The sequence below is a fragment of the Rhamphochromis longiceps genome, linkage group LG3 (genome assembly GCF_057381845.1).
Source record: "Rhamphochromis longiceps isolate RC_006_pf linkage group LG3, R_longiceps_female_GT1.1, whole genome shotgun sequence".
In the NCBI taxonomy this organism is placed as follows: Eukaryota; Metazoa; Chordata; class Actinopteri; order Cichliformes; family Cichlidae; genus Rhamphochromis; species Rhamphochromis longiceps.
The window spans coordinates 60,882,955-60,904,874 of NC_140559.1; the positions used below are offsets into that span (position 1 = coordinate 60,882,955).

Sequence of the window (21,920 nt, forward strand, 5' to 3'; positions counted from 1 at the left end):
TGTTAGGATAATGTATGTTATTTTAATCTCACTGATATCATTTACATGCACTGTTATTAGTTCATTATTACTTCATTAGTCTGCATCAGTTTATCAGCAATATATCATTGTCGTATCTGTTGACAGAATAACCTTTTATTTAGATCTATGTTAATCTGAGTAAAATATTAATGTACACATATTTCCATCACTTTAAGTAGTATATGGTTGTTCTGGATTATTCTTTCTGTCTGCTTAAGCTGTTGCAACATCACCATCACCACTCGAGCTGGACTGTTACATTCAGTTTTGCACGTAGTCAGGCCTCACTAACGTGCACATATATACAGACTTATGTAACACACGCACGTTCCCTCACATACACACTTATTAACAAAGGGGAGGTCGTCTCATGACATCTTCTCTAGTGGACTCACAGTTTCACAAAATGCACAACAGATCACACACTTGTTTTTCTCTTAAAGTTATCATCTGATGTCTATATAAGGGAAACTTTTGGGATTGTGGGGACTTGATATCATTTCCAGTAAGGTCTGTGTGACGTCATCATGAATAGTATAAAAAGATATGGAGAGCCTCCGCTCGCCGAAGATCTGTTACTGTGCGCTTGTCTTCCCATGCCTCTGTTTTAGAGGTATGTAATAAAGATCACTATTTTTGACACCTATACCTGGATTCAGCCTGCTTTCTTCTCTGATCCATAACGAACGAATCACAACAATTTCTGGTGCCGAAATCCCGGTGGGGAGGAGAAGAGTTTGCGGCTGCTTCTTGGAGGCGGCAAAGGGGCGGACGCCGGCAGCTTATCTGAGTGACGCCAGGCGAAATAAGAAAGGTGAGTAGTGCCACCTGTTGATGTTTATCCAAAGGCGCTATATTGGAAGTTAAAACTAAATTTAATTAAATAATTTTCACTCAGTATAGGCTTCTGGTGTCAGTCCATAGTGATTTAATTTAGTAATAAACTGATTGAGTGTCTTGCTGTTTATTTGGTTTATGTTACATAGTGTTGAGTTAAGAGGTTGTGTTTAAGTCTATACGGTTTAAAAGGTTTAAATGTGGGTTGACTGGGAATGCCAGCCAGTCAATCGGTAGTGTAGGGGATTTGATCCAATCGATTAGCAGAGACGCGGTCTTGGGCCTCAGGTAATGAAACTGGATGGCAAGGGTCCAACAGTGAGGCTTTTAAAACAAGTAAATTCATTTAGGACTGAGAGCGCGGCTCTCTAAGAATGCAGTTAGTCCAGCAGGTGGCGCTGACCCCTAATCGCGGACGCGTGGTTAGGTTCTAAGCCTGGAGTGACCTTCCACTGAGATTCGGACGCCCGTTAAACAGGTCAGGTAATCTACGAGTGATTACCTTTATACTGCATTGATTGATTGACAGGGTCGCGGACCCGGCCGGGACCAGGTAACGTCGTTGGCCTGTGAGCTTTAGGTAAAGCTGAAGGTGTGGGTTTGATACTAGCACCAGAGGTGGAGCTCCTCTCCAGCTGCGGGAAACGGTTATAAATTAATTAGAATTTAGGAATCTGACCGTTTTCAAGGCGGCGTACTTGAAACGTGTAATTGATCAGCAAGGGCGCGGCCCTGGGCTTAGAGGCTTTTTAATTACTTAAAAGTTTAGGAAACACCAGCAGAGAAATAGAGAAGTGAGATAAAGTTGTTCTGGCATATGGTGTTTTTCTTACGGGCCCGTATGTAAATAGAATGGAAAGTACTTGTGTGCGTGTGTGTAAATAAAGTGTAAATTAGTGTATAAACTGTCATCTTGTGAAATCTAAAACTGCTTGTTGGAAAAAAGGAAAACTCTTTTTGCTCTCCCTCTGAGAAGGGATTTTGTGTGTGCGTGTGCTGGAGAAAGGAGACGTGTGTGTGTGACAGGAAGTTTGCATGCCCATATAAGACTTAAAGCTCTAGGCAGATAGAAAAAAAAGGAAAAGTGTGTCTCTCTCTCTCTGTCTCAAGCAGCTGCAAGAAGGGGGGCTTGTAACCCCGCATTGAGTGTGTGTATGAGCACAGAGAGAGAAAGAGAGAAAGAGAGAAAGGGGGGCCAGCGTGCGTCCATTTAATATTAAAGGAAAAAGTGCAAAACTGTTTTTTCTCTGTTTCTTTGGGGGTTGGATGGGCACGAGGCCATGGAGACTTTAAGGAGAGAAATGAAATGATATTAATCGTATGTTTTAGTGTGTTAGTACAGGTTACAGATGAATAAAGGTGGACTTCTCTCAACCTGGAATTTTGAGTACGGCGCCAAAACCAGTAGAGTAGTATAATTGGGAGAACACAGGCCAGATTTTGGCTTAAAATTTTACAGCTTGACCTGGCACTTGTCCCTATCCTGAGAAGAAGCCCAAAGGACAATTACTCTCCTGATGAAGACCAATAGAACATCGTGAACTTGAGAAGAATTTACAAGCAGCCAAAAATAGGGCAACTGAACTGTTAACCAAACTGACATGCACTCTGAGTTACAGGCTGGACAGTTGAATGGTGGGAAAGCACTGGACACTGATTGTCAGATTTGCCATGCTTGGAGTAATCGTGAAAGAGATGATTGAAAGCATCAACAGAGAAGAGGAAACCACGTGATGGGAAATGCACGGTGGACTGCAGGCTGGTAAGAACACAGTGACATGACACTGAAGGTGATATTTTGCCAGGCTGGGACTTCATCCAGAAGGCAATACTGAAGAGACACGGAGAGGACACGGACTGTGCTGGAGAATTCAGGACCACAAAAGGACACTGAGAGAAGAGGACGGGAACCAGTGGAGAGGTGAAGCTTGACTGCAAGAATACAGGGTATAATTAGATTGAAATGAAAGCCTGAACTCATGATGGTGTTTAGAGATGTCCACCAGAAAACTAAAAGAGGTAAACTGAAGAAGATAAAATGAAGAAAGAAAATAACTGACAATTAAATGAGTGAATGGAAAACACACATACACAAAGTGTTACATGTGAAATTATACTCTTATACAGAATCGGAAGTGAGATAGTTTTGAATGAAGAAATCAGGGACACGATGCATGAATTCACTCTGGCCATAACATATAGAGGCAATGAAGAAAGCAGCTTACACTCACTGAACATTAACAAAAACATATAGGAGAAGCAATGAAGACCTGCTTACACTTATAAACTTGACATAAGCTGGTATTTCTGGCCAGAGGGGGAGACGGGTAGCTTAAGTATTCATGATGATAATAAAATGTCTCAGTTGTGTTTCTTCAGGTGGACAATAAACAGACCTGGATCAATTCTCCACGTGCAGCGGTCGGACGGGAAAAACCTATAGGTTAACTTGGCTGGATATGTTAAGGCAAGTTTCTGGTTGAATTGTTCACAGCGCCATGTCTCGATAAACCTGACAAGTGGGCCGTAACTTCTGGCTGAGGACCAGGAATGCTGTTAATAAGGTGGGAACTTAAAATTTGGGTTAGCAAATTTGGGGGAAGAAAACTGACGGCTCAAGTGGAGAAATGTGTAGGAGTCTGACAGACTGCAGGAGCAACACATGCAAATTCACATATATAAGCAGAAAATGCATTAACCTCATGAGGACAAGCATAACGATTAATGCATAAACATTAATTAAACCTGGCTAAGAACACAAACATACGCAATGAAGAAACAGCTTACATACGTGTGCACGCACAAGCAGGGTTAAAGCAGCGACACTTAACATACGTTTTAAAGGATATAGTTTATCCACTACTGACAAATAAAACTCTCTGGGTTGCAGAACAACAACTTAACTTGGAAAGAAAAGACATTGGTCTGATGATTAAGTGAGGACACGACAAATTTAGTGGTTAAAAGGGTCGAATTGGGACATGTTTTTGTTGATTGTTTCAGACGAATGACTACTGAATGACAGAAAATTCCTTTTTAGGTTTCTAAACAGGATCTTAGGACTTTTAACACGTACCTGTGTTGTCCTGTCAACTTGGGGGGTTATGAGTTGATTAGAGGGTGAGAAAAAACAAAAAGGGGGGAGAGGAGGCTCCGTTGTTTCTCCCCTCTCCGAATAACACAGCCAACACAACGTCATTTTCCTGTTCGCCTGTTTTGTTTTGTTTTTGTTTTTTCTTTGTGAAAAGCTGAGGCTGACCTGGACTCCTACCCTCCCCTCTACCATCGTTGCCCTTTTCCGCTACCATCTTTCCGCTACCATCTGGGCAGGGATAGCTCAGTAGGTAGAGTGGTTGCCCCATGATCGGAAGGTCGGGGGTTCGATTCCCCTTAACAGCTACCCTGAGGTACCCCTGAGCAAGGTACCGTCCCTACACACTGCTCCCCGGGCGCCCAATGGCTGCCCACTGCTTCACTGAGTGAATGGGTTAAATGCAGAGAGCAATTTCCCCACGGGGCTCAATAAAGTACAATAATGTACACACTTTCTTCTCTTCTTCTTCTTCTTCTTTGATCCTTTGACCCCTGAAGGCAACAGCTGGACCCACAACAACGACCAGAAAATGTCAACATGCGATCTCATGCAGCAGAGACGGAGCACTAAACCTAAAGCCCGTTTCACTACACGGGGGAAATTCCCAGACTGCGTCAGCTGACAGAGCTGTGACGAGATGCGCATGAAGCCCGGAGGAAAAGGGAGGGTGAGCAAAAGAATGCTGACCTCTGAGAAGAGCCGAACAGCAGAGCTGCAGAAGGCCGTGGAGCAAAGTAAGGACAACATAAATAGACTCTGATCTGACGTGGAAGGAAAAGACTCTGAGGTTTTTGCCCTCAGTAAGAGCTTAAGGTATCAGAAGCAGAAACTGAGCATGGCTCCGGAGGAGCTGGCTGCTAATTGAACCCATCAGTCAGACCTGGAGCAGGAGGTCGCCAGACCTGACCCAAAGCTCCAACAGCAGGAGCAAGCCCTGAAGGAGCTACAGAAGCAAAAGGGTCAAGTTACAAGGAGAAGATGCAGGCAGCTGCAACAACGGATGCAAACAGACCCAAAGAGGAGGGCAGGACCCCAGGGCATGCTTAAGGCCGCTGGTTTACCCAAACAACAGAACAGGAAGGTGATGAACACAAACACACCCCAACACACAAAAAGAGAAACACACACATGAACACGTATGCACTCGTTGAGTGAGTGGAAATTGATACACACCCACGCACCAAAATCAAAATGTTGATTCAATTCACTAGGAAGTGACACACAATGCTCCAGCTGCTGCAATGAAGAATGCTTTATTGACAAAGGCTCAATGCTGCATACAACAAATCCAAATACAGAATCTGTTACAATAATAACAAAAGCAGAGGGCATTTGTGTGGTTTGGGGAGCAGAGTCCAGAGCAGTTCGGTTATGAAAACGATGCCCGTGCGAGATATCTGGGGCTGTTGTTGAACACGATTGCCTGAGGTATTAAAGATCTGTACTAAATTCTGGTTTCCAGTGTGAGAAACGTCACGCAGTGCCAGTATTAGAGCTAGGTTGAGTGATGATTTTAAATTATTGTAAGTAAATCATTGTAGACCCGTTCAAGTTTCATGATAACTAGGATCTAGACTTTGTTGAACCCTAGGCAATTTGAACAGGTACAATTTGAGTGACCAAGTAGCAGTTGAATAAAAGTTATTGAATGAGTGTTGAGGTAAACTGCCAGAGTTAAGAGCACTAAAACATTTCAAGAGCTCAAATTACTTAATATGGAAATGGTTCAATTTTGTTTCACAAACACAAAACATATAGGTTTATGGATATGAAAAGGTTGAGGTGGTGTTAATTTGACTCTGTTTAGGTTTAGGTTTGGCATTTTTACTGATAGGAGGAATATTCAGTGACAAGTCCTAAGACCCTGGCGTCTGCATTTTTGTTTTGTTATCTTTCATTTTATTTTGATTTATATTAGCAGATCTGCATATCGGAAATTACAAGCATTACAAGTCGGCGATCTCAACTTTTTGTTTTCTTTTGGAATGAGCTCATTTTGCTGAGGGCGGAAATCTAAATGCGGCGATGGTTTCCGCTATCAGCAAAGAAGGAAAGACTAGAAATAAAAACAAACGGACTGACTGGTAAAAGATGACAAGACTTGACCATAACTCAAGGTTAACCACCTCCACCTAGATAGGATAAAAGGGTGGATGAATTTATGTGTTTCTTTCTACAGGAGCAGAAGGAGGACAGCGACATCTGAGGTTGCATGACAATTTAACTTTAACTTTCTGTGTATGTGAAATTGTGTGTACACACTTGCGCAGCGTTAACACTCTCTTTTTAAGTTGACAAGTGGTTGATGCTTGCCAATAAGGTTTTTCTATTACAGGATTTCTGGGCTGATGTGTGAAGAAACGGTGTTTTAGGTTAGGAGTTGGTGATGCCATTACACTGTATTCTTGGGAGGGTGTTGGATAAGACACATCCTGTCTTGAAAACTGTGATGTTTTTTACAGGGAATCTTTTATAGCATCTCTGGTAGGTAGATGGCTGACCGCGGTCAATGTGCTGCTAATGTTTGCTTTGCTTTTGTTAAGAATGCGTGAGGAAGGTGCAGTAGAAAACAGACAAGTGACATGAAAATAAAGAATAATAATAAAACAGGTAATAATAACAAATAACAAATTTGGGGACAGTTTGACATAGAGCTCACTAACTGGCCATTAGGGGGCTCTTGGAGTAACATTGCCCAAAGGGTGAATAAAACAAATTGCGGCAATAATAGTGATTTAATGATTGGAGAAAACCTGAACATGATACTTGTCTGTTGTGCTGAATCTTTTATTAATCTTATGATTTGCAGGTGGTTGTAAATAAGCTGTTTACTTTAACAGGTTTGCTTTTTAGCTGAATTGCAAAATACAACTAGAACGATTAATCGAGACTAATTAAAACTAACCGGAAACTGAGGGGGTTCTATATAAGGAAGAATTAAAACAGGTATAGGCACTTAGTCTGTGAAGGTCAAAAGCTTCATCCGACAACGGATCGGATTGATATATCGGAGCTATTGACTTCACGTGCAGAGGGTTAAATGCATGCACGCTTACACACATAAGTATAGCATAGGATTGGAATAAACAAAGTCAACAACATTAGGTTAGGAGAGCCAGCGAGGGAGAGGTGTTGGCTTTCTGTTTCTTGCAGAGAAAGGAACAGACACCAGACGGGGACACGGAGATATGAGGACCCTTCACAGCAACTGGGGTCAAGTGTCATTTGGGCTCCTTGAGAGGATGGATCCCATAACCACAGCAATAACCAGGAAGGGGTTGGCGAAAACTAGGAACACCAGAGACCAACGAGGTTCGAGAGGCTCTTGGCAAAAAGGGGGACACGGCGGTGACAACGGACAACATACACACAGATCTTTGTTTGATAGTGGGGCAGAATAATCCCCAGATCTGTGTAACGACTAAAGGGTGGTCTAACCCCGGAAGTCGAAGAAAGAAGCTGAGAATCACCCAACTGGAAGATACTGGTAGCTGTACCAATAGCATAAAGGTTAAAAGCCCGTTAGACAGAGGGGCTATTCTAAGTACATTTGAAGGGTATAAGTGGTAAAAAGGGGGTGGAAAACCGGAGCACCAAAATAAAGCTGTGGGAAAATTGGGGAGTGATGGGAGTGTCATCGGTAACTGCTGTAATGGGTGTAAATCTAACTTTGCTTGCATCTGCACGGCGTAGAGGCAGGGGTCATTCCCCCTAAGGTCCACCCGTTAAAGGGGGACGGAGGGTCTCGGGACCAAGGAGATGTGGACGTTGCAACGTTAGAGTGTATGATGTAAGGAATCTCTTTGGGAGAAGAGATTAAAGGGGGAAATGTGGAGATTATTTTGTTATCATATGTTCCCTTATATATGAGATCAAAGTAGTTGCATTATGATATTGTTGCAGATCAGGTTATACCCTTAAAAATCATTAGATCTGTTAGATTGACCTGTATTATGTTGAATGTCTTACATTGTTTCAAAGGAGTTGTTAGGATAATGTATGTTATTTTAATCTCACTGATATCATTTACATGCACTGTTATTAGTTCATTATTACTTCATTAGTCTGCATCAGTTTATCAGCAATATATCATTGTCGTATCTGTTGACAGAATAACCTTTTATTTAGATCTATGTTAATCTGAGTAAAATATTAATGTACACATATTTCCATCACTTTAAGTAGTATATGGTTGTTCTGGATTATTCTTTCTCTCTGCTTAAGCTGTTGCAACATCACCATCACCACTCGAGCTGGACCGTTACATTCAGTTTTGCACGTAGTCAGGCCTCACTAACGTGCACATATATACAGACTTATGTAACACACGCACGTTCCCTCACATACACACTTATTAACAAAGGGGAGGACATCTTCTCTAGTGGACTCACAGTTTCACAAAATGCACAACAGATCACACACTTGTTTTTCTCTTAAAGTTATCATCTGATGTCTATATAAGGGAAACTTTTGGGATTGTGGGGACTTGATATCATTTCCAGTAAGGTCTGTGTGACGTCATCATGAATATTATAAAAAGATATGGAGAGCCTCTGCTCGCCGAAGATCTGTTACTGTGCGCTTGTCTTCCCATGCCTCTCTTTTAGAGGTATGTAATAAAGATCACTATTTTTGACACCTATACCTGGATTCAGCCTGCTTTCTTCTCTGATCCATAACGAACGAATCACAACAATTGATAGTGCATTCAGATGTTTAAACATTTTGGTACCCAATTAGCCTTTATTACAGGCGCAGTTATAACCACTTTAAATTGTTGAGTTGAATCTATAATCTTAAATGCTTTTGAATGCTTGTTATAACCTTAAGTGTGTATGTGCTGATTCTGTTGATTTTGAGTACACTTTGTACAGAGTCAGGAGTGACAGGAAACTGCAGGCTTGCAGAGCGTTTGCAGAAATTAAACCGAAAGCAGAATCTAAGTGCAGGTTATTCTGAGGAGTTGGTTAGACGAGGCTATGTGAATAACTAGGGTATTCAAATTGTCTGTTATACTTTTATATTCTTTTATTAAGCTTTTAGTAGAGGTTCTTGATTGTAACATTTATTCAACATAGTACATATAGTTTCAGTTAGGTTGTTACACATAAGGATGAGCCTCTGTTCTGGTGAAAGGTCAGAAGTGCAACGGGTGAGATGAGAGAGCATTTAAGGACGAGACACACATACAGTTAGTGAGCGTTAGTAGGCGAGAGGTGACATAGAGGCCGAGTGAGGTCGTGACATATACACACACACACACATTCGGTAGACTCATTTATAGGTGAGAGATTAGTCATGTTGTCTCTGCAAGAAAGAGGAACAGTGTCTTGCAGGATGTGGGGCTCGTGTTCCAGACGAGACAGAGATAATGTTCTTTTAAACTGTGTTAAAAGTTATTGTGGTTTTGATTTGACATATGTATATATTCTGTCTGTGACGTATGAAGGGGCGTCATTAATTCAAACCCTGATGCTATAAAAATCTGTTTATGCTTTGGTTAAGTCAAAGATCAATTCCTGTCTGCGTACAGAGTGGTCTTCCCAAGCTTGTATTCATTAAAATCACTTGTTTGACCAAGATCTTCTGGACCATGGTTGTTTGTACTCTCCTTCCTCAATATTAGAACCTTAACAGTGGCTCGACCTCACACGAACTTTGTCTTATGAGAAGTGTGAGATTATTCGGTTATCATATGTTACCTTATATATGTAATCAAAATAGTTGAATTATGATACTGCTGTAGATCATATTATACCCCTTAATATAGAGTGTGTGATCAGTATGTAGTTTTAGTTTACATTATACTTCTGACTTAAAAGAGTGTGAAAATCATTAGAGCTATTGGATTGACCTGTATTACTCGACACTGTTGAATGTGTTACACTGTTTCTTGACATTTCATACTGCTGAATCATGAAGAGAATGTTGTGTGCAGAGGACCTTGTGCAGATAATAGAAGAAACAGACCACATTCCATACCCCCACCTTTACAGAGAGCAGAAAGACAGGGAGCCGAGGTCATAACTTAGGCGCCGTAACAGAGAAAGAATGTGAATGTTTAGGCTTTTACGACTAGGTGGGGGCCACTAAAGGCTATAAGAGCTTGAGTAACCCTCCACCAGTTTGAGACATGCTGTGAGCCTCTGCAGGCAGGTCTCCCCATCATGATGGTTCTTGTGCTCTTAAGTGTTGAATTATATGGAAATAAATGATTGTTGATTGTGCATTTATACACCGAGTAGTGTCCTTCCTTCAGCCCAAAGATTAAAAGAAGCACACAGACTGCCCTCCTGTTCTATGGCCTGATGTGTGCAAAGAGACTGATTCTCCTCCTATGGAAGGGAAAAGAAGTACAATCCTTGAAAGCCTGGATTTCAGTACTGACAGATACTCTTCATCTGGAAAGGATCCGCTACATTATAAATGACAAACTGGAGGACTTCGATCAGATTTGGAGGCCGCTCATTAGGCACCTGGAAATTATGAACAAATGAGAGCTATTATGTGGACTTCACCATTTCTTAAAATAAGCTGATAGCACTTTGGGATAAGGGAGGGGTGTAGGGAGGAGGGTTTTTCTTTTTTGTTTGTTTTTGTTTTGTTTTTTGTTGTTGTCGTTGTTCACTTTGTTTCTCCCCTTTTCTTGATGCCAAAACTGTAAAAAGGAAGCAATGTCAGTCTATGGGACAATTTGTGATTGTTATTTGTGCTTAACAATAAAAATATTTGAAGAGAGAGAGAGAATTGTTTACAGGAGGAAATTGCAGATCTTCTAATATGTGGAGCTAATAAATGACATCTATGAGTTATTCCATCCTGACTGAAGCAGCATCTTTGTAAAAGAAATATCAAAGAGTTAGGATACACTAAGTGATCATGAGGATCACATCATATTCTCTCTGCTTGAAAAGCTCTTATCGTAATTGCACAAATCACAACCTCCTCCTGCAGTGCAGCATTGTGATTGGTTGATGCTGTTTCCATCATTTATGTTTGTTTACCTTCAACAAATTTGCTCTACAGAGCATTTATTAATTAGAAGGATTATTAATAAACATCTTTCTCTCCTGCTTTTGGTGGAGTGAAACAATAACTCCTATCTCCAGAGGTCCACAGTTCCACTGGCACCTGGTCCTAACTTCACCCATGTCTGCACCCTCAGACATCCCACTGTGGAGGCATCCTCGCCTGGACCAGTGGCTGCCCTTGTGAGACAGACTTTATGGTCACAAACAGCCCTAATCTGAGAATGAAGGCTCCTTTACATAGAAAGCAGTATGTGGTGTGATGACCACTGCATTAGCTCAAAATATGTGATGCACTGGCTGCTGCACTCTACCTGTACTGAATCAGTTTTTGTACCCAGTCTCAGTCTTTACATTTAATATGCACCCACTCCATCACAGCATGAATGTCACAGTGTGTTGAACCTTGACTGTGGCACATGTCAATGCTCCCTGGACATCGTGCTTAATAAAGGAGATTAAATGTGATGTGATTATGAGTTTTGCTCTTTTGGAGTTTAAACATTTATGTGTCACAATGTTGGACTGTTCCTTTATCAGTGTGTAACAGTGTGTGTATGAGAGCCATGTAATGTCCATGTGTGCATGCTGACTGTGCTGCTCTGACCCCCCTCCTCCTTTCAGGGTGGAGCCTGCTGGAGTCCGGTGGTTGAGACCAGGTCTGAGGAAGTGTAAGTGTGTTTTTAATGGGATTCATGAAAACAAAGCAGCACACATTCAACCATCTTCATCATGTCAGGAGGCATCATCAAAGGGTCAATCAATGAACAGATGATGGATCAATAACTGCAGCTGGATTGTGTTTGTTCTCTCCATCAGATTCCTGTCAACTCACAATCGACACAAACACAGTGAACACAAAGCTCCAACTGTCTGACAACAACAGGAAGGTGACATATGTGGAGGAGCTTCAGTCATATCCTGATCATCCAGACAGATTTGATGTTTGTGAACAGCTGCTGTGTAGAGATGGTCTGACTGGTCGCTGTTACTGGGAGGTCGAGTGGACGAGAGAGGCTTGGATATCAGTGAGTTACAGAGGAATCAAAAGGAAAGGAAGGAGTGATGACTGTGTGTTTGGTGGAAATGATCAGTCCTGGAGTCTTTTCTGCTCTGATCATTATTCCTCTGTGTGGCACAATAACAGAGAAACACCCATCTCCACCTCCTCTTCCTCTGTCTCTAACAGAGTAGCAGTGTATGTGGACTGTCCTGCTGGCACTGTGTCCTTCTACAGAGTCTCCTCTGACTCTCTGATCCACCTCCACACCTTCCACACCACATTCACTGAACCTCTTTATCCTGGATTTACAGTTTCATGTGGTTCCTCAGTGTGTCTGTGTGTAGTTTAGTTTAAAGAGTATCATGTTAGTGTCCTTTAACAGATAGTTCAGTCTGTACACGTCTGTCTCTTTCACTCAGAAACACATTTTTAGATTCATGGATTCAATCACTTGATGTTTTAAACTGTTTTTCTGTCAAAGCTTCACAGACATCAGTATGCAGTGTTTCTCTGAAGCTCAGTTCAGCTGAGATGATGAATTTCATTTCAATGTTGGAATACTGAACTTATTTGAAACATATTTGAACACAGATATTATTAAACTGACAGAAACACTGACATCAGTAAAGAGGAACAGACTAATGAGTGCTTACTGCCCTCCGATGGTCACAGATGTAAATGCAAGCATGGAGCTATATTTTAAAAAAGCAGATGTCTTCACATATAATTATCATCATGTAGCTCTGTAACTGTTAGCTAGGCAATTTCACATTTGTGTCTTTTTGTGGAATCAGTGTGTTTGAACAACACAAATTCTGCCTTTTCTAATTTTGAAAGACTGAACATGATATAAACAAAATAAATCTGATCTGTTCCTCTACAAATCTGGACAAATCTCAGATTCTGAAGTTCTCAGCGCTTACATTTTGTCCTCTCTACACTTCTGCTGACAACTGACATGTGATGTGTTTGTACACAAACCATCTGTCCTCTCTGTCCAAAATGTGAACATTGGCATCCTAGAAAGAGTGTCCTTTATCCTTAAGATGCAGATGGACTGCTGAGTCTTGTCCTGTGGAGGTGACTCTTCTATGTTGTGCCATGCGCTTGTGAAGTGGCTGTTTGGTCTCTCCAATGTAGAGGTCTGGGCATTCCTCGCTGCACTGTACAGCATACACCACATTGTTAAGTCTGTGTTTTGGCGTTTTGTCTTTCGGGTGAACCAGTTTCTGTCTGAGTGTGTTGCTTGGTCTGAAGTACACCGGGATGTCATGCTTGGAGAAAACTCTCCTGAGTTTCTCTGATACACCGGCTACATAGGGGATGACAATGTTGTTGCGTCTGTCCTTCTTATCCTCCCTCGCTGGTGTCTGATCTTCTTTTCTGTGCCTCTTTGCTGACAGAGGCTCCTTTGACTACGATGACCTGGATGACTGAGAACCTTCACAGACACTTGTGGTCAAATAATGTGTTGTGCAGCACGCAGGACAGACAGCGCACAATATGCTTTGAAGTAGCAGCCAAGAAAGGTGTAATTTAAGTCTACGAACAGTGAACACCCGTGTGCACACCTGTGTGGATCAGCGCGCTTGTATTCAAATGGTTTCCACATGTAATGGTCTGCAAGAGGATGTAGCGAGCCATAGCCCCGTCCCCCAGGGCATGAAACAGGCATGGAGGAGATCCAGGCCCCAGAGTGCGAGAGCCCAAGGAGGACCACCGGAGGGGCATCTGTGCCACCCTCATGGGAAGGGCTGAGGATCCCCAGACGAGGCGTCACCCAGTAGCCACCGAGCAGAAGCTAGAGGGGGCTGCACCGGCGTGCCCAACGGCTCCGCCGGCAGCCAGCTGAACCGAGCCGCAGGCCCAGAGGCCGGAGGCCCGAGGGCCCCCCGCACCCCGGAGGAGGCCTGACCGAGCAACAGGCGCCAGGCCCCGCCAGGTAGCCACCGGGAGTGAGCCGGTACATACCTGAGCGCCCAGCCCCGGACACCAAGAACCACCAATGCACCGACCCCTGAGGGCATCAGTCACCAGCAGGGAGTGTGGTGAGGGGAGATAGGCCTTGGAGGGCCTGGGAGTTCCCAGAGAGGTGGAGTCTAAGACCCGACCTGACATATAGACACAGACAAACAGGCACACACAGACACAAACATGCGTTCCCACCCTCATGCACACATATACAAACATTCAGCACTCACCCAACGTAAGGACTGACACAAATGGACATGTACACACAATCACACTCCCCAAACATACTCTATACCCCGGGTCCAGGTACCCTCGCCCCCAGAGGGGGAAACAGAACCCAGACCCAAGAGATGTTACCCTTCCCCCTGGGGTGGAGGCAAGCAGACCGTCCCAGGCTCCGCAGCAGCAGGGAGGCCAATCGGACAGCCAACATCTCCTCCCAGCCCCCCCGCCCCAATGGCTAGCAGAGAACGGGGGTGTGTGAAGACCCCATACCTCCCTCCTCCTGCTCATGTGTAGTGTTGCTGCGTGTTTGTCTAAAGTGTATTTAAAACAAAGGAGAGCATGGTGCTGCTGCCAGAGAGCAGCAGGTGTTAGCATGGCCCCTCCCGAGAACCCTCAATGTCTACATGGATTTAAAGTTGAGAGGTGGGCACCAGGGCCAGAGGTAGGTTTGAGTACACAGACCGTCCACTGGACGCCGTTAACGTGCCCACCCTCAAGGCCCTATATATATGTGTGTGTTATGAGAGTGTAAGTAATGTGGATGTCTAAGTTGTGAGATAAAATTGAGGCACAGGTGGCCAGAAGGGGACAGGGGGGGGGGGGGGGGGGGGGGGGGATGTCTCACCTGCACCCCTGTGACACACCCGCACCCCAAGGCCCTACCTGTGTGGGTGAGTGTGGTGGAGCGGGAAGAGGGAGGTAGCCGGGGATGGGGAGGAAAAGGAGGGAGGGGAGGATGCCCCTCCCTAGGGCCAGCTCCCTCGCTGACCCCAGTAGGCACCCCCGTCCTCTGGTACCCACCAAGGCAAGGGAGCCCAGGTCCATCCAGACCGGGGCCTACGGTAGCACTGCCAAGCCCCACAGGACCCGGGGCAGCCCACCCTACCCCACCGCAGAGGAAACTGTACCCACCCCAAAATGAACATATTTCAAGTAAACAGCTGGACTGATCAGGTCCAAACACAGAGTGATAAACTTGTCAAACAGCTGTCATATCTTTATATATAAGCTCTTTATAAATGCTGCTCACTGCAGTCTGTTTACTAATAATGTCAAACTGTTAGAAAGACAGAAACATCAGAATGGTCTTTGTTCACAGAAACCTGTCTGGGATCCTTTGTTGTTCTTTTGATGCAGAGTTACATTATAAATATAAAGAGTTATTTCAGAGTCTCATCAGTTTTCCTGCATGTCTTTATTTAACACATCAGCAGGGCTGAAGCTCTCATGTTAAACACACACAGATCTATGGACACGTTCATGTGTTTCTAACAGAACCAGGCTGTTATCAGCCTGCACTAACATTATGTCACACACACTGAATGTAACAGTGACAGTTTACATCATCACACAATCAGCTGTGATTGTTTCACTGTCATCAAACTAGTCAACAGGAAGTAGAATCAATAGAAACCAATCATTTACTGACAGCATGTCTGATGGAAATAAGTGCAGATTATGTATGAAGTCTAACTGCACACAGTAACTGTGTTACAATAAGGACTTAACAGCGCCCTCTGCTGGAGTGTTTCACACTGCGAGCAGCTTTCCTCTGAATTCAGTGAGGTTATGACTGAAATTATTGGTGTAGTCGGTTTTATAAAGACCAGACCAGTAAAAACAAGAGTGTCTCTGCTGTCTGTGAGGAGATGGAGCCGAACATCAAGCTGTGCTGTTTCACAGTGAAGCCAGGCGGCTGTCACCAGGAAAAGTCTTATCCTGAGTTTTTGAGCTCAGAGAGCAGATCAGATGTTTTTGGAGCAGGAGCACAAGTATGAAGTCGCAGAGTTAGTGATGAGAGCTTGCTGGCAAAACTGGCCTACCTGAGTGACATATTTGGAAATGAAGTAAATCTACAGCTTCAAGGGAAAGATAAAAACCTCCCTCAGGTCACAAGATCAGCTCTGTCACTGGAAAGCTTGCAGTGTGGGGCAGGAGACTCGATGAAGGAGACACAGATTCATTGGAGAACCTGCATGAATTTGTTGACACTACTGATGATGATGCCGCCTCAGTGACTCCATATATCAAGCAGCATATTTCATCACTGATGGGATACTTTTAAAAGGACTTCCATGAAAACAGTTCCCAGCATGACCAGCTCCAACTGGTTTCAGCTTTGCAGAGCAGAACCAGTTCATTGACGTCTGACTCCACACTGAGACTGCAGTTCACATCACAGACACTGAGTGGATTCTGGCTGAGTGTAGAGAAGCAGTATCCACTCTGAGGGCAGCAGGCTCTGGGCGTTCTTCTTCCTTTAGTCTCATCTTTGTGAGGCTTCTCTGCTGCTGCTGCAGACCAAGTCCAGGTCCCAGCTAAACACTGAGCAGGAGCTGAGAGCTGCAGGATCCTGCTTCAAAGCTGCTTTGAAAAGCTGTGCACTGCAAAACGTGCTCGTCGGAGCCATTAATGCTGACTTTGTTATTTTGATCAAAGAAAGAAATCAGCACAAACTGTTTGATTCGTTTTTGTTTTGTAGGTTAAAGTGTTTCATATATTGTGCTCCTGAGTTAATGTTGCTGATCAGTTTGAATTCATTTTGATTGTTTATGGAGTTTATTTCATTTTATTTTTCAGTATCAAACGGTTCAAATGTTTATAGTTTTAGTAAGGATGTAATTTATTTTTTATTGAAGGTAAATTGTTGCACTTTACTTTGTTTCCATCTAAAAGTGTTACATTGTTTCTCTTCCAAACTAAAAAGTGTTTCTGCTGCAGCTTCCTTTCACTCTTTATCATTTTCCAGTCAGTGAAAGTCTTTTTGTGTCCTCCTAAAATCCACCGTGCTCACAGTGAACACTCGTATGCTGTTGTGCTGTCACAGACTGTTATCAGCCGTGTAGCCGCTCATACCTCATTTATTCTTCTTGTTCTACCGTCAGACCCAGGCGCACAGTTTTGGTTGAAGTTCTTATGTTTGATTTCATAACAGCTCTTCAGACTTCCACTCTTTATAACTTTATAAGTATTTTTGACAAAGCCATCTTCTTTTACTCATCCACTCAGCAAGCGCAAGCGCCCAAGATAGTAACCTATCAACTCACATACCCACATAGCTTGTTCTTCTTTGTCGTTTTATTGGCAGTTGGTGGTGCATTACCGCCAACAGCTGGCTGGGAGAGTGGACCAGCATGATGCTAACCTGCATAGCTACGTGTCGCGCCAGTTCAAAAGTCAGCCACGGCAGCCGGCAGGAAGAAACTATCCAACTACGCGGTAAATGAGAAACTGCTTTGTGATCCGGACAAAATCCTCTTGGGGTCTGGATTTGGACCGGAGTCCAGGAGTTGGGGACCCCTGTTATAGTACCATATCACCCTATTAGAGCACTTTGCTCTCACACTGCAGGCCTACTTGTTGTTCCTAGAGTATTTAACCCTTGGATGCACAACCTACCAATACCTACACTCTTCCACGAGTGGGGTCAAAAATGACCCCAAATAGAAACAATGCATTTTGCTATAAACTCTGTTGTTATTCTTCAAAATCTTTAAAACGAAGAGTTGTAATATTTTCATATTTGAGGTATTTCTCATAAAACATGATTGTGACATGAGGCCCTTTGCATTTTTATTTATTTTTTCATTAATTTTCAGTTTTTGTATCACTTTTGTATGCTTGCTCGGCCTATACTGCAGAAGCTGGGTCTTCCCTCTGAAAGGCACAAGTTGTTCATCCACTGTAACACAATCACTGTGGATGAATTTCTGCCTGCAGTTGACCAGGAACAGGTCCCATATGTAGCAGAAAGCTGCCATGTGGTTTGTTTTCAGTCGGTAGGCTCTGGTCCTCTTGTCCTCAAAGTGCAAGAAACGGCGAAATCTTTAAATCTTTGAATTGACATAGTGGCCTTGTACAATGGGTTATGCAGAGAATTCCCAAAAAACACACCGACTGGTACATCCCAGTTCTTCTCACTTCCTGCAAGAATGGTCAATCAAATGAAGGCCAGGAGCTTATGTTTGATTACATTTTTCCGCTCTTTCCCCTGTCTGTGGCTACTCTTTGTGCCTCCATGTTTGTGTATGACAGCACCTCTTCTATTAAATTATCAGACATGAACATCTTCCATGCATTTACTGGGGAGAAAGTACTAAACCCAGGTGCAAGCCCTGGCCGACTAATTCAGAATATTGTGGCTAGAGCAGTAAGAGGGGCTTATTCTGTTAGACTAAATATTTATTTCCTCTTCAGAGGACTCCTCTGTATCTGACAGGCCTTGTTCAGTGGGGGGGGGGGGGGGGGGGGGGGGGGGGGGGGCAATAGTCTGGGTCCTCTATATCTTAGATGTGAGATTCTGAGTCAATGCCTCCAATGGGCTCTTCATCCCATCCGTCCTGGATCATTTGTAGGGCCACAGGGATCCTAGCTGGCCTCATAGCAGCCGTGTTACTTTAGATAACAAAAGCGGAGCACAGCAAACACCGGAGCCCAAGAAAACAGCCCAAACACAGGGCAGTTCAGGGGGCCGACTATGCGGACGGCAACGGCGGCGGCGAAGGAGACGATGGAGCAGTTCAGGGGGCCGGCCGCGCGGAAGGCAGCGGCAGTTCTTAAGTGTCAGGCGTACCGGCCGAGGCTCGGTGGGCACAGGACCAGGCGAGGCAGGACCAGACGGGGATGAAGGCTCGGAGGAGGCTGGACCAGACAAGGCTGACGAAGCAGAAGCTGGACCAGGCGACGCTGAAGCTGATGACACTGGCGCTGGACCAGGCGACGCTGAAGCTGATGACGCTGGTGGAGCAACGGGCCCCTCGGACCCTCCAGCGGAGACAGGAGGCTGAACGGGCCCCTCGGACCCTCCAGCAGAGACGAGGAGGTGCTGGCTGGGCTCACTGGAACCCCCAGCGGACGAGGTAGATGGCGGCACGGGAGCCGCGGAGTGCTGGATGAGCTCATCCGAGCTTCCAGCAGGAGCTGATGTAGAGCCAGAGAGAATTGGGACCCCGGGCTCAACGTTAAGCTGGCTAGAAAACTGCACTGCTACGGGGAACTGGGCCAAAGGTTCAGGTGCGAGCTGAGCTGCTGGACATACGGGGACCTGAGCTGCTGGACACACGGGGACCTGAGCTGCTGGACACACGGGGACCTGAGCTGCTAATGGTGGAGAAGTAAATGACTGCACAGGGGACTGAACTGATGTCTGTAGTAACGGTGGTGGTGAGAGTGGAGTAGGTGGTGGAGTTAATGACTTCACAGGGGAATGAACTAGAGGTAGTGACGGTTGTGGTGCTGGTGGTTGAGTGGATGACTGTGCTAAGGGAGGCTGCACTGGGGACACTGGAGACTGCACTGGGGAAAGCTGAGCTGCAGGGGACTGAACTGGAGACTGCAGTGACGGTTGTGGTGGAGGTGTAACGGGTGGAGGAGCAGCTGAATTGGCTGCGGGTTGGATGGCTAATGGCTCAGCTACAGAGTGTCTTAATGGCAGGGCTATAGGTTGAATGACTGACTGAGTAGCAGCCTGAATGGCTGAGTGTAGTGATGGTTGTGGCGGAAGAGAAACAGATGGTAGTGTGGAAGATGGAGCTAAGGGTGACTGAGCGGCAGACCGAACTGATGACTGAAGCGATGGTAGAGGTGAAAATGGAGCTTGTGGTGGAGTTAATGGCTGTGCTAGCGGGGACACAGGAGACGCAGCTTGTAGCTGGGCAGCTAAGAGAGCTTCAGGAGGCTGGGCAGCTGATAAACTGTTCACATTACCATCCGTAGCACAAAACACAACCCCTGAACGAATAGTCCCACGGTTCGACACAGAAAAAGAGTCCTTACTCACCACAGCCGGCGATGTACAAGTCCGAACGTCCGGCTGTGGGGTGGCGCGCTGGCGCCGTGATCGTCGTTTCTTCCTCGCAGACGGCTCCGAAGGGCCGGGCAAAACCACATCCGGCCGGTGTGGCTGACGTGGCTGCTCCAGGGTAGCTGTTGTCTGTTGCTGCTGGGCCAAGTCTGATTTTTTCCGAGCTCGCGCCACCTCAAATTGGCCAATAAGTCCACACATCCTCTGACCTGGCGGAGATGGGAATTTCCTCCGAGGATTGCTTCGATAGCATTTATTCCCACAATCTTTGCCCGTGTATTTGAAGTGTGGGTTATCCACTCGACTAGGCGTTGGACACGTATCAGATCGCTCTCCCCGGGTAAGTCTGCTGGGTCCATGTTGTGGTCACGTCGTACTGTCATGAAACGCTGTGTGGCAGGCAGGGATTGGACCCAAACGCAAACTCACGGGGACAGAACTTGAACTCAAAAGCACAGCTTTATTGCTGGAAAACAGAACACAAGCAATACAAAACTAAACTGGGAAATGCTAATTATAACACATTCCAGAAGACACGGGGAGAATCACACACAGCAAGAGGGACGACGCGACACTGACTCAGAGAAACACAGGGTCTAAATACACTGGGGAGTAATGAGGGGGATGAGACACAGAAGGAGGGCACAGCTGGGAGAAATCAGGACTGACGAGACAAGCAAAGCAGGACACATTCACATAAGACACGGACCTTCAAAGTAAAACAGGAAGGATCACACAGAGACACGAACTTGACACAGTGGAGACAGCAACTAAGAAACACAGAGACATAAACCATAAGGCGGAGGACTCTAAGAACCGAGAGACACAGAGGGGAACTCAAACATGCAGACACAGACTACACAGAACAGAGGGGACACAGAGCAACATGAAGGGCAAGGGATCGAAACTAGAAATCATAGAATAACTCACACAAGTACAAAAATACAAACATCACAAATAACTAAAAACGCTGGGTCAGGAGACCCAGGACCGTGACAGGTGTTCCTCCACCGCAAAAGAAGTGTGTATTCTCTGAATTTCCGGGAATGCTCATATTTTGACAGCGAATGCACACCTGCGGACCACTTATGTGCAGCCCTGACTATAAATCATGTACGTTACTGTGCAAAAATTAATTCTTGATCCATCAGAAGTGTAAGTGGAACAGTCAGAGTTGCTAAGAATGAAAGTTTCATAGAAGATTCCATAGGAACTGCTTGGAGTCATTTTTAACCCCACTTGTGGAAGAGTGGGGTAGTGATACAAAAACTGCATTTTTTTAATTAATGAAAAAATAAATAAAAATGCAAATGGCCTCATGTTACAAACATATTTTATGAGGAATACCTGGAATATGAATATATTACAACTTTGCATTTTAAAGATTTTGGAGAAAAACAACCCCTGGGGTCATTTTTGACCCCACGTGCAGAGCCTTCAGTTTTCAGGCCCCTCTTCTGTGGAACCAGCTTCCAGTTTGGATTCGGGAGACAGACACTATCTCTACTTTCAAGATTAGGCTTCAAACTTTCCTTTTTGCTAAAGCATATAGTTAGGGCTGGACCAGGTGACCCTGAATCCTCCCTTAGTTACACTCAAAAAAATCTGTTGTTGTGGGCGTAGTTGTCTGCTGCTGAAAACTCCAGTGATTTTCCTGCAGTTTGACATCTAATGTGATCTTGTGAACTTCGTGAGTCCAGGTAACTAACCACTCTTACTAGATTGTATCCTGCCATCTCAACAAGAACAAGAATTAAGTGTCTGAATTTCATGCAGATGCTCCATGATTTAATTATGTTCACCACAGAAACATGAAATTATTTAGTTCAAATCACAAGTTTGAATCTTGTACATGTAACAACCACCCAATAGGTGTAGGCTGCTGGGGGACTCCCATGATGCACTGGGTGTTTCTTCTTCACTCACTGTGTGTTAATA

The 21,920-nt window shown here is 44.6% G+C and overlaps 3 protein-coding genes across 3 annotated transcripts in view; 2 read left to right on the forward strand and 1 right to left on the reverse strand.

The window, feature by feature from the left end:
- The window catches only part of LOC146675573 (uncharacterized), a 145,996-nt gene that overhangs the window by 102,334 nt on the left and 21,742 nt on the right, over nt 1-21,920 (forward strand). The window lies entirely within an intron of this gene.
- LOC146675580 (stonustoxin subunit beta-like) lies at nt 11,582-12,332 on the forward strand (the record flags this gene model as incomplete). Its single annotated transcript, XM_085385745.1, has 2 exons — nt 11,582-11,651; nt 11,800-12,332. Coding segments are annotated over 2 exons (603 nt in total), but the record flags the coding sequence as incomplete, so codon positions are not given.
- On the reverse strand, nt 16,351-20,183 carry LOC146675581 (uncharacterized). Its single transcript, XM_085385757.1, has 2 exons — nt 18,753-20,183; nt 16,351-16,497 (listed from the first exon to the last, which is right to left on the reverse strand). Exons 1-2 carry the CDS (start codon nt 20,181-20,183, stop codon nt 16,351-16,353), a joined length of 1,578 nt encoding a protein of 525 aa, XP_085241883.1.